Source organism: Trichoderma atroviride, chromosome 5 (genome assembly GCF_020647795.1).
Source record: "Trichoderma atroviride chromosome 5, complete sequence".
In the NCBI taxonomy this organism is placed as follows: Eukaryota; Fungi; Ascomycota; class Sordariomycetes; order Hypocreales; family Hypocreaceae; genus Trichoderma; species Trichoderma atroviride.
In genome coordinates this window covers 1,713,889-1,729,969 of record NC_089404.1, presented here as the reverse complement: position 1 = coordinate 1,729,969, position 16,081 = coordinate 1,713,889, and the positions used below count along the sequence as shown (strand labels likewise).

General features: G+C 52.8%; 9 protein-coding genes across 9 annotated transcripts; 3 read left to right on the top strand and 6 right to left on the bottom strand.

Annotated features, from left to right (window-relative positions):
• Positions 1 to 583: 583 nt before the first annotated feature.
• On the bottom strand, positions 584 to 946 carry TrAtP1_009793 (uncharacterized protein; the record flags this gene model as incomplete). Its single annotated transcript, XM_066114435.1, has 1 exon — positions 584 to 946. One exon carries the CDS (start codon positions 944 to 946, stop codon positions 584 to 586), a length of 363 nt encoding a protein of 120 aa, XP_065970531.1.
• A 1,959-nt stretch (positions 947 to 2,905) lies between these two features.
• On the top strand, positions 2,906 to 3,232 carry TrAtP1_009792 (uncharacterized protein; the record flags this gene model as incomplete). The annotated part of the gene is made up of 1 exon (XM_066114434.1): positions 2,906 to 3,232. One exon carries the CDS (start codon positions 2,906 to 2,908, stop codon positions 3,230 to 3,232), a length of 327 nt encoding a protein of 108 aa, XP_065970530.1.
• Positions 3,233 to 4,784: 1,552 nt separating this feature from the next.
• TrAtP1_009791 (uncharacterized protein) lies at positions 4,785 to 7,144 on the bottom strand (the record flags this gene model as incomplete). The annotated part of the gene is made up of 9 exons (XM_066114433.1): positions 4,785 to 5,016; positions 5,234 to 5,448; positions 5,590 to 5,771; positions 5,905 to 5,965; positions 6,026 to 6,099; positions 6,212 to 6,249; positions 6,366 to 6,565; positions 6,769 to 6,948; positions 7,076 to 7,144. The coding sequence occupies 9 exons, from the start codon at positions 7,142 to 7,144 to the stop codon at positions 4,785 to 4,787; spliced, it is 1,251 nt and encodes a 416-aa protein (XP_065970529.1).
• A 238-nt stretch (positions 7,145 to 7,382) lies between these two features.
• Positions 7,383 to 7,790, bottom strand: TrAtP1_009790 (uncharacterized protein; the record flags this gene model as incomplete). The annotated part of the gene is made up of 1 exon (XM_066114432.1): positions 7,383 to 7,790. The coding sequence occupies one exon, from the start codon at positions 7,788 to 7,790 to the stop codon at positions 7,383 to 7,385; it is 408 nt and encodes a 135-aa protein (XP_065970528.1).
• A 1,342-nt stretch (positions 7,791 to 9,132) lies between these two features.
• TrAtP1_009789 (uncharacterized protein) lies at positions 9,133 to 10,419 on the top strand (the record flags this gene model as incomplete). The annotated part of the gene is made up of 1 exon (XM_066114431.1): positions 9,133 to 10,419. One exon carries the CDS (start codon positions 9,133 to 9,135, stop codon positions 10,417 to 10,419), a length of 1,287 nt encoding a protein of 428 aa, XP_065970527.1.
• A 1,403-nt stretch (positions 10,420 to 11,822) lies between these two features.
• TrAtP1_009788 (uncharacterized protein) lies at positions 11,823 to 12,260 on the bottom strand (the record flags this gene model as incomplete). Its single annotated transcript, XM_014091155.2, has 1 exon — positions 11,823 to 12,260. The coding sequence occupies one exon, from the start codon at positions 12,258 to 12,260 to the stop codon at positions 11,823 to 11,825; it is 438 nt and encodes a 145-aa protein (XP_013946630.2).
• A 19-nt stretch (positions 12,261 to 12,279) lies between these two features.
• TrAtP1_009787 (uncharacterized protein) lies at positions 12,280 to 12,963 on the bottom strand (the record flags this gene model as incomplete). The annotated part of the gene is made up of 1 exon (XM_066114430.1): positions 12,280 to 12,963. One exon carries the CDS (start codon positions 12,961 to 12,963, stop codon positions 12,280 to 12,282), a length of 684 nt encoding a protein of 227 aa, XP_065970526.1.
• Positions 12,964 to 14,448: 1,485 nt separating this feature from the next.
• Positions 14,449 to 14,970, top strand: TrAtP1_009786 (uncharacterized protein; the record flags this gene model as incomplete). The annotated part of the gene is made up of 4 exons (XM_014091156.2): positions 14,449 to 14,544; positions 14,603 to 14,681; positions 14,733 to 14,803; positions 14,872 to 14,970. The coding sequence occupies 4 exons, from the start codon at positions 14,449 to 14,451 to the stop codon at positions 14,968 to 14,970; spliced, it is 345 nt and encodes a 114-aa protein (XP_013946631.1).
• Positions 14,971 to 15,143: 173 nt separating this feature from the next.
• Positions 15,144 to 15,548, bottom strand: TrAtP1_009785 (uncharacterized protein; the record flags this gene model as incomplete). Its single annotated transcript, XM_014091537.2, has 3 exons — positions 15,144 to 15,317; positions 15,377 to 15,436; positions 15,498 to 15,548. 3 exons carry the CDS (start codon positions 15,546 to 15,548, stop codon positions 15,144 to 15,146), a joined length of 285 nt encoding a protein of 94 aa, XP_013947012.1.
• Positions 15,549 to 16,081: the final 533 nt, after the last annotated feature.

The following is a 16,081-nucleotide window of genomic DNA, read 5'->3' as shown; positions in this document are numbered from 1 at the left end:
AGCCTTGATTACTTAATTGATTACTTAAGTGCAGCGTTTCGTTTCGACAAGCAGATTGAAATCTAAATTAATTAAATTAATCTATTGCTGCACGAGAGCCGCAGGGGGGGGAGCCTCGCCAATGCAACGCTGGTTCGTACTCTTGTACTCTTTTTGCTGCAGAAAAAGATTGGGCATGCAAGATGGCGGATACGTACCAGGTACCTGCGCAGACGCGGGCGCTGCACGCAAACAGGCCCGTACTTCGTATTGCCCAGGGCTGTCAAATCGTTACAGGGCAAGGCAAGCGCGTTTGTGATGAATGATGTTTGGATTCTGGTGCCCCTCCCCTCTGCGACCCCTCTTTTCTTGTCTTTATTTTGCTTCTCCAACCCTGTCCCTGCCTGTCGGCCTCTAGATAGGATGCCTTTTCAAGAGATCTCTCCGGTGTCATTTGGATCCTCCGCCGCCGTCATTGTGGATTAAATCAACCTGCGCCCAGCTTGGCAAAGGGGAGACGCAGAGGGCCGAGACGCCGTGGGATTTCTTTGCTGTCTTGATTTTTTGACAAATCGTTTACCTCCACTACATACAGTATGCAGCTTCAACGACAGCGACATTCCTCGAGTTTGGCGATCCGCCGCCCAAGTTCCCCGCCGCCGCCGGCCTTTCGCCACCATGCTCCAACCTGCAGCCTGCAGCCTCCAACCGCCGGCCTCGTCTCCCTCTCGATGAGCCCCAGGGCGCTAGCTGTTGGGATAGGGCTGGAATAAGCCTCTAGCGCGAACAGGTACACGGAACTGCTGGAGAGATTCGACTCGCGAGGAGGCGCGACTGAACCCGCTTTGCTGTGGTGCTCAATCGGAGGTCCGTCGATCGGGACACGGCTTGCTTCGCCCCAGCGGTTATCGTCATGATAACCACTGCAAGTCGCATGACGAGCGCCTCTTCTCCTCTTCTTCGCCATGCCGCGACATGTCCGCGATTAATCGTGTTCCGATTCCAACTCGCTTCTACCGCCTGTCCAGAGATTGTGCCACCCTCCTCGTCCTGCGTGTGGGTGGAAACAAGCAGTCCGGCTGTCTCATTAGAATTTCAGGCACGTCCAAAGCTTGATCCCCTCCCTCCCTTGCTCGCTGTCTGTCTAACGTGCCGTGCCTGGGTGCAAAGTCAGTTTTTTGCCTGTGTGCCTTTGCTTGCCCAGCCACGCCAGCACCACAGCACGACGGAGCAAAATAAAGTCCAAAGTTACATTTGCCTCAGGACCCTGTCTGCGCGTGTCATTTGACTTTGAAGCAGTGCTCCCGTACCTGCATCAAGGGTGCGCATCAATCACCGGCCAACAAACCGAGACGAGAGCTTGGGGTGCCGTCTCACTTATCGCAAGTCGCTTGCAGTTGCATTCTGCATCACATGCTGCTCTTGGCCGCGTGGCTAAGTATGATGCTGCTGCTCGCTTAACCATCCCTTGCATTGCATCTACGCAGGTACTGCTGTAATCGCGCAGAAAACCCACCCGTGGGCTCCGTTTTTGAAGAGGGGATCCAGCAAATGGCCTGCAGGGCGGGCGCCGCACCGCAGAGGCGTTCAGCCGGCCAGCGGCACTTGGGACCGATTTTGACAAAAGGCAAAGCAGCAGCCCCCTCCTTCATCCATCATCCACCATCCATCACCCATCATCCTGTGCTCAAACGGAGCCGACCCCATTCCATCACAGCGCAGCTCGATTTCGGGGGTGGTGGAGCGCCCAGATCGCTCGCCGCACTAGCGCAAAAGGCGGATCGCCAGGGTTTGGCTCTCTTTGCTTGCTGCAAGGTCCACTGGTTTGATTTGGGGGGGCGTGCGCGATGGCGATGGCGATGGCGATGGAGATGGCGCTGGAGATGGCGCTGGAGATGGCGCTGGTGAAGAGATGGAGATGGAGGGTGTGCCGCAGACAAAATCGGCTGAGCGCATTCCCGTTCCCTCAGGCCATCACCATCAGCTGCAAAGAGCGCTCCACGGCCAGGTACCCCGACGTACACGCAGTTAAGGCCCTGCGGCTCGAATGCCTGGCAGCTCTAACGCGGCTGACTCGGCGCAACATTGTCTGCAAGCGGTGGCTTGGGCGAGGAAAAGCCCCAGAAACGCCCCAGAAACGCCCCCTGCTGCTGACGCACGGGCCAGCAGCCAATCGGAGAGCCTGCATGAGGCCAGTGCGGCCAATCAGAAGGCGCGCCTCTGGACTCCTGAGGCACCCACCGCCTTAGCTAAGATGGCGTTTTTATCAACGCCGTAGCAGCCTCTCTGCCACCATCTCGCCCTCCTCACTTACTGACGGCTCGTTATCCTACACATCACTTTTTGTTTTCCCTTTGACGGACCGCTATACGGTACGCTATACGGGGTACCACTCGCGACTAATTCCTTCTTTTGCTACTCGTCTCTTTTCCCTGCCCTTCGCTCCCCTGTTCCATCGGCGCCCTCCGGTTTCACCTTGTCTTCAGCTGCTCCTTTGAGCCAGCCAGTACCGCAACTCAATTCTGGCTCGGAGCTCGAGCCGTATCGCTCGCCGCCTGCCCCTCATGTTCGTCCCCTGCGAGCAGCTACGTCAGAATCGAATCGGGAGCTGCTGATTGCTTGGTAAAGTGAGGGGGGACTTTGCAACTCATTTTCTTCCAATTATCTCGTCGCATCGCCTCTCCAGATCAACTAGCACCCAGATCGTTTTCTCATCTAATATCATAGGCATCATATCAGCATCACATCACACACGCTACACTACCACTGCCACTACCACTACCACCACTCATCCTCACACCTCTCTCGCCATTACGTGACAAATCAAGCACCAGCAAAGGTGTCGAATTTGACAGAAGCCATGGTGATTGATAGTCATTGATAGTCATCAAAACGAAATTAGTCCCCTCTAAAAGTTGGGCGACACATGCAGCGCAATCTCTCAACAAGGAAAGAAACAAGGACGCAAAACTGTCCGTCGAGCAAACACCATGGCGGCTTGGACGGCCGTCTGGCTGGTGAGCGTGGCCGCGGGTGCCAGAAGCTGCAAGCGACGACATGCTGCCCACACACCCAAGACACCCCTCCCTCTGCTGGTCCCAGAACTGGCCCCAGAACTGGCCCCAGAATAAATCGAGTGCCCCTTGGTCAATTCCCCCTCCCAGCCGAAAGCCCCGATGCCAAGCGACGAATGGGAGCCCTGCGCTGCTGCGAATCGAACCACTTCCAACTAGGCGTAGCGGTGATGACTTAAGCATGTTAGCACGTTGTGTCGGTGCTTTCCCCTCCCCTCCATCTTTCAGTGCTGACGTTACAGATCATTATTCTGCCATATATCGATCTTACCAACGACAGCGTTCCTCAATGGGCCATTACCTCCGTCACAGAGAGGGGACTGGTCGGGAATTGCTGCCATCAGCCATTCCATCTCTGCTCTCCTCTCGCCGCCATCTGGTCTTGTCCTCCTGCCGCCATCCAAGTCTGACTCAACCGCCGAGGTCCTGTCATACACTACAACACTAGCTGCCGTAGTTTTCCTCGGGCTCTCCAAGCGAGGTGTCCTGGCTTCTTTTTTTTTCTGATGTGTCTGATGTATATGTTTTTTTGAAATGAATGCTGCTTTGAGCAAGCTGCGTCTTGGGCTGAGAGGCCGTCTCTCGCAAGGTGTGGTTGGCGCATCCAACTTGTGGTGCTACGGCTACTGCTGCTACTGCTGCTACTGCTACTGCTAGTAATAGCTGTAGCTGCTTGAGACTCGACTCTTGATTGGCCCTGGCACGCCATTCGAAAACCAACTCCTTCGCCTGGAAAAATGGCCTGTTCGATCGCTGCCAAGCTGCAAAATCCAGCGGCCATGCTAACCGCTTGTGTCCAAAATCCTCAAGTCAGCTGTGCCGTGCTTCAACCAACAGTTTTTTTTTTACGAACCACACTCTTATTTCCACCAAAAGATAACAAGAAGCTGAAACTCGATTTCTGATATACCAGACAAACGAAAACAAAAAAATGTCGTCACGTATGTGATTGTTCTGCAGAGTTGCATTAGCAGTTTTGCTGGAATAGCTATTACAACATGCTTTCTTCCATTTATTACCGCACCGCCGGCATCGTAGTATTGCTACTACCTAAGATGCTCTGTTTTAAAGTTGCGCGCGCTCCCAAATACACTCACGCGCACATGTACAAATCCTGCGCATGTAACGACAGCAATAAAAACAACAGCCGAGTGCAATAAGAAACAAACATGGATCCAATGCGGTATTTGCTTCAAAGAACCACCTTTCAAAGGCCGGGATCCCCCCCATTCTCCAGCCGTCGAAGCCTTGCACCAGTTGCCGCGGTGGAGACGGCCTCTCCATAATTCCAAACCAAAACATCCTTGTCCTTTTTTGCCCCTCCCACGTTTGTCGTATCATGTTATCCAGATCAAACCATGGATGGGAGGAAACCTCCTGCGCAATAGCCTATCAGCGGCTCATCTCCACAAGGTTTTGTTTGCTCTTTTTGCTTTTACTCTAAAAAACCCCACTCATGCAGGCCGCACGCTATCTGCAAGCAACCATGTTGTGCGGTTCCTTGTCCTTGACGACATGTGGTTTTTCTTTCGGTCCAGGGATCTCTCTCTCTCTCTCTCGCTTTTTTGCCCATCTAAGTATCAAGTTAACAAAAACTAACATCTCGTGTAATAGCCCCCCCCTGGTAATCTTCAATCTTTTTTCCCTCTTTTCGGTGCGTTGACAGCAAATGCTGCATGTAAAGTGTACATGGGCCCCCCCCCTTCTTTCAAATCGCTCAAAATACAACCCTCAAGCTCCCATATAAAGCCAGGGCTGGTCACTTGACCTGTACACAGGCCCGGGAACTTGCATAGGCACAGGAACCGTCCCCGCAAACATGGACATGTCGTCGTCGGCGCTAGTGGGCAGAGTTGTCTTGTCAACTGGCTGTGACTCAGGTACCGGGATGATCACTCCGCACTCCCAGTTGCGACAGACGAGTTTGAAGCCTCCGGTGGACTTGTCTTTGGACATGCGGCCCCTAGATGGAAATCAAGCCCCGTCAAGCGGCCGTCAACAGACGACGGCGGCGGCGGGGATACAGTCAGCCTCTAAAAAATAATTCATCATTTCGAACCGGTCTCAAGTCAGGACAGAGAAAAGTAGCAAACCGTTCAAAACGGGGGGCGTGTGTTGTGTGTGTGTGTGGATGGATGGACGGTTGGATGGTGGGTGGGAAGAAAACTTGCTAGACTCACCAGGCGCTCTCTGAAAGATTGGCACTGCCTACATAAGCCCAGCCTGGAGACTGCCGTACCGCTTGCGCCTGGCCACTATCTCCGGGCCGGCGACGCACGAATATCATCTTGCTGTGCATGAGCACTCGGTCACGGGATATCACATCTCGCACGAGCTCTCTGGGGAAGTTGGGTGCCCGCCACCACTTGGTCTGCACGCATATCGTGCCTCCCGCCTATACATGTACGTGTCATTTTTTTGGTCTTGTTAACTAATGGTGATTGGAGTAGAAAGGGAAAAAAGAAGAGATGTGATTGGAGATGACAACGGGACTGGTTGGCCGAGCCGTGTAAATGACTCGGGGGTCACAACTCACATTGCGCCCGCCTCTGCTTTGCGACACTGTACGGTCGGTAGGGAAGTAGATGCGGAATCGTTCTCGCAGGAGCTGCTCCTGAGATGTCACCGTCGCCGTCGTCGTCGTCGTAGTCGGCTTTTTGGCAGACGACCTGGAGCTAGTGCTGGCCGGTTTGTGGTATTCGTCGGTGCCGTCATCACCTAAAAACGATGGGAGTAATAATGTGAGTAAGTGAACCGATGAGTGAGTCGTTCTTCCCCACTCCAAAGGAGTAAGCAGGCAAAAGCAAAGGAGAGAATGAAACAAGGAAAAACCCCGTTGGCTTTTAGTTACCTCGACAGGCGTTGTAGATGGCCCGTACCATCTGCTGGTTCAACGCTCCCAGCGACGCGCACTAAAAACGAGTCGTTAGCTTTCGGTTCCAGCGTCGATCAACAATCAACGGGCAACGTGCCACGAGGTCGACATCGACAGGGTCAACAGAAGCTAGGCCGAGGTCAGCTACGCTAGCTGCCAGGCCGACGTATCCTAAGCGGTTGAGTGTCAGCGATGAGATGAGCGTCTCTATCTCCCCGGGTTGCGGGCATAGCCTCGCTCCAACTCGGGCCAGTTTTGGCTTGGACTGGAGAGTATGACATGCCTATGCGCTCTGCGTTCTTTGCCGAGTGGCTTCCGGGTCTAAAAGATGAGAGAAGCAATCGACTCAGTCAGTTTGCAGTCTATCATCCAGTGAGGCGGAGAGGGGTCCGACCCAACAGCAAATTCCAAAAAGAGAAGGATGTAGCGAAACATACATTGTGTGAACAAAGGCGAGATCCGCCGTCCTGGAGAAATCGTAGTTTGCGAGACTGGCCACCATTTTCTCGCCTACGCCCGTTGCCTGCAAGAAATAGACTAGTTCCGTGTAGAACCTGGTCGGCGCATGGCTACGGGCGGCGCTGGCATGGGTAGAGACGGGATGGTCCAGCCTTGGGAGATCGATTAGAAATACCATCTAAAAGAAGAAAAGAACGTGTTAGAGATACGGAGATTGCGACCCTTCAGTTCGTGGGGGGGAAGGGCAATAATACAGGCGCAGAAAAAGCCAAAAGGGGGAAAAACAACGATGACGAAGGGAACAGAAAAGTGTAAATCGCCATCCCCCCTGTCTTTTTCAACATGGCCAGGGGAAGATGACGAGATAGTCGTACTACTCACATTCTCCATGACCCCAGTCTCTCCCCAGTCGTAGGGCATAAGGTTGCCCGTTGGGATGACGACGCGGAGATGGCTCGGATACTTGAGCAGCTGTAGCTTGGAGTGCATGGCGCCGACGCCGTGCATGGGAGGGAAGCAGAACTTGATGTTGGCGGGGACGTTGCCTTGCATGAGGGTTTTCTGTTTTTGGGCAAAACATGTGTCAGTTGTTTCTCTTTTGCTCTGTGTGCAGTAGCTCTGTGTGATACATCTCCAGACCAGGAAGATGACACAGAGGCCAAGGCAAAACGTGGATGAATTCCAGTACCTGAGCTCCATCCCTAGCAAACGCCAGCAGCAGAATCTTGGTCCTCCTGTAATCCAGCTTGGACAGCATCCACTCCTCGTCCCATTGGAAAGATGAAAGCACGGCGAGCTCGAGCTTGTCCTTTTGGAATACCTCTTCGATGGTGATTTCGTCGCCCCGTCGCGCAGTGCCGCGGACCCAGGTTCGCTTGACGGTGGGATTTGGGTATGGTACGTTGCTGCTGCTTTGTCCAGGTCTGCTTGTTGAGGCTGTAGATGATGATGCTGATGCTGATGCTCCAGCTGTTTTGGTACTGCCGGCGGGAGCTCTAGTAGCTTGTTTCTTCGGGGGGAGGCACCTCCACCACGTCGTCGTCGTCGTCGGTAGCAGGTCGTTGGCGCTTTGCTAATCGGTTCAATCGCTCCTGTTCCATGGCTCTGCGGTCGAGCATGACAGAGCCAAACTGGGACTGCTGCGATGAAGGCTGTGACCGTGCCTGGGATTGCGATGAAGGCTGCGTCGTCTGCTGTGTCGTCTGCTGCGTTGCATTCTCCGAGCTTGCAGAGGAAGATGCGTCGTCGTCGTCGTCGGAAATCTCAATCGCTGCCTGCATGAGGGAAGCATGGTTCTGCAAAGCCAGGGCGAGGGCGAGGCTGAGAGCCTCCTCTTCGGCGTCATCGTCTTCAATGATGCCTTGGATGATGTCGTGGACGGCGGGATCGTCTGGGCCGGGCATGGCTGGATATTCGCCGCAATCAATGTATCAATCAATCGACTCTTGGGGTGTGCAATTTGTGTTGAATCTTGTTTAATTTGTTGTCGTGGCATGTAGTTGTTCGTTCGACTATATGGGCGGAATAGCAGGTCAGAAAGTTGGGGGCCGATGCGTGAATCGGGCCATTGACGTGCCGTTTCGTGAGGCTCGGCGCGCTGTCACGTGGATCAGAAGTGAATCCAGCCATAGTGGAATGCAGTAAGAAGCTGCATTAAAGTCAGTCGAAGCATTCATTTTTTTTATTAGTGAATGTTTGTTTCATTTATTGTGCATGTCAATGACGCATGGATTAGTTGTGTGGCTTTTTGTTAAGAATGCGCTGCGAGGCGGAGACTGCGGTCTTTATGTTTCTGACTTACACGGATCTGGGGGCATCAGATCTATATATAGCAGTTGTCAGCTCAGCTCGATGACGATGCGACTAGCGAAAAATAGACCATGTTGGCATGTCTATTTATAATGCCAAAGGATTTCTAAGTCGTAAAAAGTCATGGAATCAAACATTGGTGCAAATGAATGTGTACTATTAGTATAGCTGGTGTTTATGCGACTCCTCCCTTTGGACAGAGTTTCCGATCATGGCGGCACTAAGACGACATGCGCATCGAGCAATGACGTGCACGAGCAGGGCATCAATTTCATTTAAATGGCGGTTTTCATGCTTCTTCTCTTCTTCTACAAACCATGGTCCATCAACAAATTGTTAATATATATCATCTCTACGTGCAATCATGGCTTCTCCCAGTCAACCGCGTCAGCAGCACATTGTCATTGTTGGGGGTGGCGCAGCAGGCATGGTATGCGTAACAAATCCTGAATAATCGTGAAATCCCCTCTCGTCCCATCTCTCTTTCTCTCAGTTGATCTTGTTCTAACTGTATCCTCCAAACAGTCCTGTGCTGCTACACTGGCAAATCACCCCGACAAGTTCAAAGTCACGCTCCTCGAAAAGAACAGCGTCGTAGGAGGCCAAGCGACGTCCATCCCGCTCGACGAGAGCAAGTTTGGCGCATCATGGATGAATAATGGCGTCCAGGGAGGATCAGAGGTACTTTGACTTCTCCATCTTCTTCTATATACACACATGTGTATCAGTCAGTGAAACTCACATCATCAGATCTTCAAACACACCTTCAACTTCTTCAACCAGCACGCCTCCCCCGCCCGCCCCCTCAACCTCCAAGTCTCCTTCGGCAAAGGCCCCTCGGGCTTCTGGACAAACTGCTTCCCCAGCAAGCTCGTCGCCGCGCACGCCTCGGACATCAAGCGCTTCGGCCTCTTCCTCAAGGTCATCAAATGGACCATGCCCCTGCTCGGCCTGGCCCCCATCTCCGTCATGCTGCGCCTCTTCTTCTTCAGCAAGGACTTTGGCGACAAGATGGTCTATCCGCTCATTGCGCTGTTCCTCGGCACCGGCAACCAGACGGCGAATGTGCCCGCGGCCATTGTCGAGCGGCTGTTCAACGATGCCAACATGAAGCTGTGGGATTACGACAAGGAGACGCTGCTGCCGAACCAGCCGACCATGTACTCGTTTGACTGTCTGCACGACTTTTATGGCAAATGGAAGGATAGTCTTGTTGCAAAGGGCGTTGACATCAGGACAGACACCGAGGTCCATCGCGTGCTCTCCCGGTCCAGCAAGGGCGTCGACTTGGCCATCAAGAACAACAACGCCGACGACACCACAAACGAGCATTTCGACCACCTCGTCCTGTGTCTTCTCGCAGACGACGCCCTCCGCATTCTCGCAGACACAGCAACCGGCCGCGAGAAGCGTGTCCTCGGCAGCGCAGCCTTCTACGACGACCTCACCGTCACGCACTCCGACTCGGCCTACTTCAACCGGCAATACGAAACACGCTTCAAATCCGAGCTTTGCGCAGAGCCAAAGTCGGAAGAACAGTGCCACCAGATTGCCGCCGCCAAGGGCGAATCAGCCTCTTCGTCATCGTCGTCTTCAAACAGCTCCGAGCAGTTCAACCCCATGTACTACACTTATACGTATCAGCATGACCCGCGACTGATTGAAATGTCCTTCAACTGCAGCAACTACCAGCACCAGTTCAACAAGTCTCGCACTTCGCCAGAAGCCCAGCCCGAGCCAGTCTACCAGACAATCTTCCTCGACAAGCGGAAACGCAATCTCTGGACAGTCGACGGCATTGACGAGAGCAAAATCATCAAGCGCAACTGGTGGCATCAGCTGGGCCACCGCTGGCAGCACTACGTGCGTGTCGTGCCGTGTATGATGTTTCTGCAAGGGCGTAACAATACCTTTTTTGCCGGATCGTGGACGTTGGTGGTATGTTGTCTATTCCCCCCTTTTCATTTCTCCTCAAAACTGCTCCCCTCTACACACACATCACAGAAACAAAACTCGGAATCCTCGACATCAACTAACACTCACCCAAAACAGAACATGCACGAAGTCGCCTGCATCAGCGGCATCGCAGCCGCCTACCGCCTCGGCGCAGACTACACCAAATTCGACGACTTTGCCCAAGACTTCTTCGCAAAGTACCTACTGCTTTCTCACGGCAAGTTCTTTTCGCGAGAGGAAAAGAAGAGGAAAAACAAGACGGTTTAAAAATGGAAAGAAGGAGGGAAAGAAAGAAAAGGTCGCTATAATCGCTGATAAACAACATCACCGCTCATGGATACCTTCTTTAGACAAAACAAAACAAGTAGTGGGAAAAGCTCGGACAGAGCTTTTCCCGGTGATGATATTGAAAGAATGACTTGTCCGCTCCAATCTCAACTCAAATCCACCGTGTCAAGCAATATGAAAATGAGAGAGCCATTCTCACTCAAATCCACCGTATCAAGTAATATGAAAATGAGATAATCATTCCCACTCAAATCCGTCCTGCCATGCAACATGAAAATGAGTCTCAGGAACTCAAATAAAAAGGACAGAGCTGATAACGTCATGCAAAACGAAGAGCGAGTCTAAGCATACAAGCCGTCATCAATTCTAAACGAGAGACAAAAAGAAAAGAAAGAGAGAGAGAAAGAGATGGAGACTAAAAAACGAATAAAACAAAAAGTAGCTGATACTTTCAAAAGTAAATGGCAAAGCCCGCCATGTACATTTCACATCCCATTCCAGTGAAACCGTCCGTCAAGATAAAAGGAAAAAGTCCCACGTGTACCATGAAAAGTGTACCATGGAAATATAGACTCCAAAACCGGGGAGAAAGAGTGAGGCAAAGAGAATGTGAGAGAAAAAACTCCAGAGTCGCTGCCACGCCAAAAGTTGTGTCCTTTGGTAGCATTAGCAAAGCCTTGATCAATATTCCGCCCGGAATCTACCATGACTCCTCGGGTATCGCTGAAAACCAAAACATACTCAAGTCCCAAAGCAAATCTTTCGTCCTGATGCCAAAAGTTACATGATTCTCTGTAACATTCCAGAGTCAAATACCACCAAGTGTGCCGTTAAAACCCATAGCTGATGTGCAGATCCGTCTCTCCGGTAGCGCCTCCAATGCCTCGTGGATGATGGATTTCTCTCTTGGCCGTTGAACAAACAAGCACCGCCAAAAACAGCGCGATGCGTTGGGTATTTGGTCGGCCGTGACGATCAAGGCTCAAGTGAGACCATATAACTGACTGTAGAGCATTCGTAGCTCCAGGCGGGGAAAAGAGAAAGAGGGATAAGAAAATAAAAAGCTCCATAGTAAACAAATAACAAAAAAAAAGGAAAAAAGGAAAAACAGAAAAGAAAAGAGAAGAAAGAAAAAGAAGAAAGAAGAAAAAAATACACACAAGTGTATGTTCAAGTGTATGTTCCCAGGGGCCTGTAACCGTTCCCATATTCCCGCTCTAGGATGATGCGAAAAAACATAGCAAAAGAAAAAAAGATGACATTTTGTATCCCGCTTCCCAGTTGAGCCACAAAGCCACATTTCAAAAAAAATTGAAAATGGAGCAACATTGCTGAAAGATATATGTAATGTAAAAAGAACAAGGTAAAGATGTCGCCGGAAACTAGTGGGTGAAGAGCCTGCGTTCCGTAGGCGGGCGGTCGACCGCCAGATCCAGCTTCAAGATTCGTCGAAGATCATTTTCCATGGCTTGGATGCTGCCTGCGCTTTCGTACCCAGGGCCATCCGTCTGGCTGTTGGAATAGGCTGGGGCATGGCGAGAAGGCAGCGAGTTGTGGGCGACAGACGACGGAGCCGTTGACGCGGCCGACTGGGGAGTAAAGAGAAACCTCTTGAGGGCTTCCGTCGGGTCTTGACTAGGGGCGTTGCTAACTGGAGTGGGTAGAGGGTTCCCGAAAGCAGGAGGCGGGTTGGAGGCATGGTTGCGCGCAGTTTGGATCCGATCGTTGTAGGGAGTCGAGAATGGCGGGCCCAATGGCTGGCCTCCGGTGCCATCCAGCTCGTAGATTTCATTGCCATTGTACGTCTGTCGGTTGTACATGCGACGATTGTGCCCAAGGTCAGACGCTGTTGGCGTGAGGGGAGCATCCAAGTGGCGCGGGGGGAGACATGGCGCCAACCAGCGGCGGTGCGGCAACGGGCGTTCCGTCGAGTTCCTGGCGGGCCTTTTCCTCTCGATGAGCGCGGAACATGAAGTCGAGCGGCGATTCGCGGTGCTGAGAGGCAGACACCGGCCTGTGTGGCGTGGGCAGCTCCGAGTCCGTGGCCGGAGGAGAGGGCTGGGAGATGAAGCCCCTTGGCTGGCGGACCACTGGCGAGTCGCTTGCTGACTTGAGAAAGCTCGGGATTGGGAGATCCGCAGGGGCGGGCGAGGCGTGGAAGGTAGCGCCGGCAAAGGGCGTGCTGGAGATTGCCTTTGGTGGAGATGTGCGAGAGGGAGACTGGTTGTGGTTGCTGAGCTGGTAGTTGGGCGGCGAAGCGTCGCTTTTGCCCTTGGGCTTGTTGTTGCGATTGTTGCGCGGCTTGGAGCTGGACTGGTTGTTCTGGCGCTCCGCCGGCGCAGGCGACGCGGAGAGGATCTTCTTGGGCGTCTGCGGCGCCCTGTGGTGGTGGTGCTGTGATGAGGCTGCGTAGGAGGCAGCATCGTTCTCTGACGCATAGGCCTTGAGGGGCGCTGGCTTGCCGCCTCGGGGGTGACGGCGACGGCCTGGCGTGGCCTTGATCGGTGATGGCTGGGCCTCCATTGGGGCTGGGGAGGAGAGTTGCAAAGGATGGCGGGTAAAGATGCACAGGAGCACAAGGTGGGAGATGATGGTGTTGGTGAGAGCGGCAGCTGGAGGAAGTCGTCGGTGCTGGGTGGTCTGAGGAGCGACAATCACGTGTATCTTAGGCGATTTCCGAATGCGGCGGCTGCGAAAGGCGGCCGGCGAGAGGGCACAGGCGAGTCTTATAACTCGAGGTCTAGGGACTGGGACAGCGCTGGGCGCCGGCTGGGCATTTCGGGTGGCCGGACGGACCGTGGAATGGGCTGGAGGCAACAAAGACGGCCGGGCTGGAGCTCAGCTGCTGCAAGGTTGAGGGTTGAGAATCGCAGACGATGCCTGACCTGGCCGGGCCCCGCATGCATTTGCAGCCAGCTGAAAGAACAGCGGACAGGACGGCGGCGGGTAGCTGCAGGTAGCGCGACCGTGGCTCGGGGCTGGAGTTGCGGCGTCGGAGGGGTACTGCTACCGCGTGAGTACATGCTGCCACGGCTGCTTTTTGTCTCGCCATGCGCAGGGCGAGTCGCTGCGGCAGAGAGAGAAGGCAGTCTTACCTTGTTCTTGGGGGCTGAGGGCAATATAAATACACGTTATATTTATTCTTGGATAGAGAAGCAAAGTGTAAATCTAAACCAGCCTCCTGCTCTGCCTCTGCAATAAATACTGCTGCCAAAGCATAATATTTATTGGCTTTGTTTTGCGCCAAACCGTATCGCCGTGCTCAAAGCAAACATGGGCCTCGTTCCACGGGCAACCAACAAAGGCGCTCTGCCTTGGGCCTTGAGCCTGTCGTCATCGGACCGGAGCAATCGGGCGGAGAAAGCGCTGCCTAAGCCCAGTTTGTGCCCGCAAGGTACCTGAGATGGTGCGATTATCTGCGATTATCTGCGATTAGCCTGCCAGCGGTACATGCGCGCAACCTCTGGAGCCGCTCAGCAGTAACTGCCGCCAAATTCAATCCTACAGCGCAAGGCCCCGCTGCACAGCAGCCGATTGCGATTGCAGTTGCAGTTACTGTACATGGTCCAGCTTCAATACAGCGCCCTGTGCTTTGTCTCCTTGGTGTTGATTATTGACGCAGCTGCATTTAAAATAATTCGTCATTTCGACCAAGAGCTCTCAATTTCTCGTAGCTGATAATTGTTTCTAATCTCAGAGCTTGTACTGGGAACCTGCATGTCGCAGATTTGTCAGTTCACCACTTCACGGGCGTTGATGAGGTAAGGTCCCTAGCAAAGTCCCTCCAGTCACTGCTTAGTGGGATTTAGGCTGCGACTCCATACCTCAAATCGTCCAGTCCCTTGATGGCTAACCAGCCGCACAACAGCCATCGATACAACTTCAACGCACAGTAAACCTTGGACCTTTACTTCTTGCTTCACCTCATCTTCCATCACCATCGAGCATCGCAGAGTTACAGCTGTCGTCGCCTCTCAAGCTTTACCGACAAATCACGAGCTCTCCAACATGGCCGACGTCGAGATGAGCGACGCCCCAGTGGCCAAGAAAGCCGACGGCGTCAGCGCCAAGGGAGGCGATAAGAAGAAGTTTGAAGTCAAAAAGGTTTGTCCTTTACTCGAGCCTCATACAGCGGGGAGTCACAAAGGACTGACAGCAACAGTGGAACGCCGTTGCGCTCTGGGCCTGGGATATCGTCGTCGACAACTGTGCCATCTGCCGTAATCATATCATGGACCTCTGTACGCCTTCACCCCTCCTCTACTTGAAACAAGTTGACTTACGCCCAGCAGGTATTGAGTGCCAGGCAAACCAAGCATCAGCCACCAGCGAAGAGTGTACCGTTGCCTGGGGCATCTGCAACGTAAGGCGCCCCGCTCCGTCCCTGTATAAACCTTTTTTTCGACGACCACGAGACTAATATTTCGCTAGCATGCTTTCCACTTTCACTGCATTTCACGATGGCTAAAGGCCAGGTCGGTCTGTCCCCTCGACAACAGAGACTGGGAGTTCCAAAAGTACGGCCGGTAGACGAAGCAAGATGGAAGCACAGACACGCGAGACGAACGAACAAGACACATACATCGTACAGAGACAAAGAAGGAGTGCGGTATATCATTTCGGGAGGATTTAAGCTACATGCTGTTTTAGAGGATATCATCAACGCGGGAGTCTTGCTCAGGGTGGCAGCCATTGCCTGGCCATCACGTCCCGCCGGTGTTGAATGCAGATCCAATAGGTAGCCACTTGACCGGATTCTTGTTGTAGAACGGCCAAGGAGGAATGATGATGAGAAACGTCAATAGCGTGCCGCCCAATCCAACATAGACGCACTTGACAATGTCTTGCAAAAGGTATCCAACGTTGAAGGCAATGAGCTTGTGAGGTGTAAGCATGTGACGAGGTCAGTTTGGAGCTGCGGGGAGGTGGTCCATACCCCTGTGAGAGAGAGCAGGAGGGTTGCATAGCCCTCGGCACGTCGCTGGCCCTCAAAGTCCTAGAGTTCAATCGTCCGTTAGTCGATCTTCAGCCTCGTAGAGGGATCTGGTCGCTCTCACGATCTGGCCTTCCACCACGTCCCGCACTTTATCCAGCAATTCCTCTGCCATGTCGAGTCGTCTCTCTCTTGTGATTTCTTTTGGTACTGTGTATCTTGTACTCGAGAATTAACGTGGTCTGAGAGATGGTCGAGAGCAAGTAGAAGTTGTTTGGCCCAGCACGAGCATGCAGCATTACACTGGTAGTAGACACGTCTTTGGAGCCATGTGTGGCGCAAACGCCTGATCCGGGCGTAGGTGGGTCTAGGCTGGGGAAGTGTGGCGGTGCGTGCAGCCTGCAACTGGAGATGCCAGCTGCTAACCTGGAGTGCTGAGAATAGAACTCTAGCAAGGATTCGATGCGCCATATTGGATATTTGTATACGCGTATATATATCATGCTTTATTGGTTTTTTTTTCTATCAATACAAGACTTGGATTATACATATTTAGTGCGTTGGTACGTTATGTGGGTGCTTCAAGTCAACAAAGCTCAAAGAAGATTTGTATGGTTCATGGAGCTTCACCTGTATATCCACTAGACTTGAGCCACCAGAACTTGTACAGCCAAAGAGTCAATTCGACAAAGCCAATCTAGCGAAATG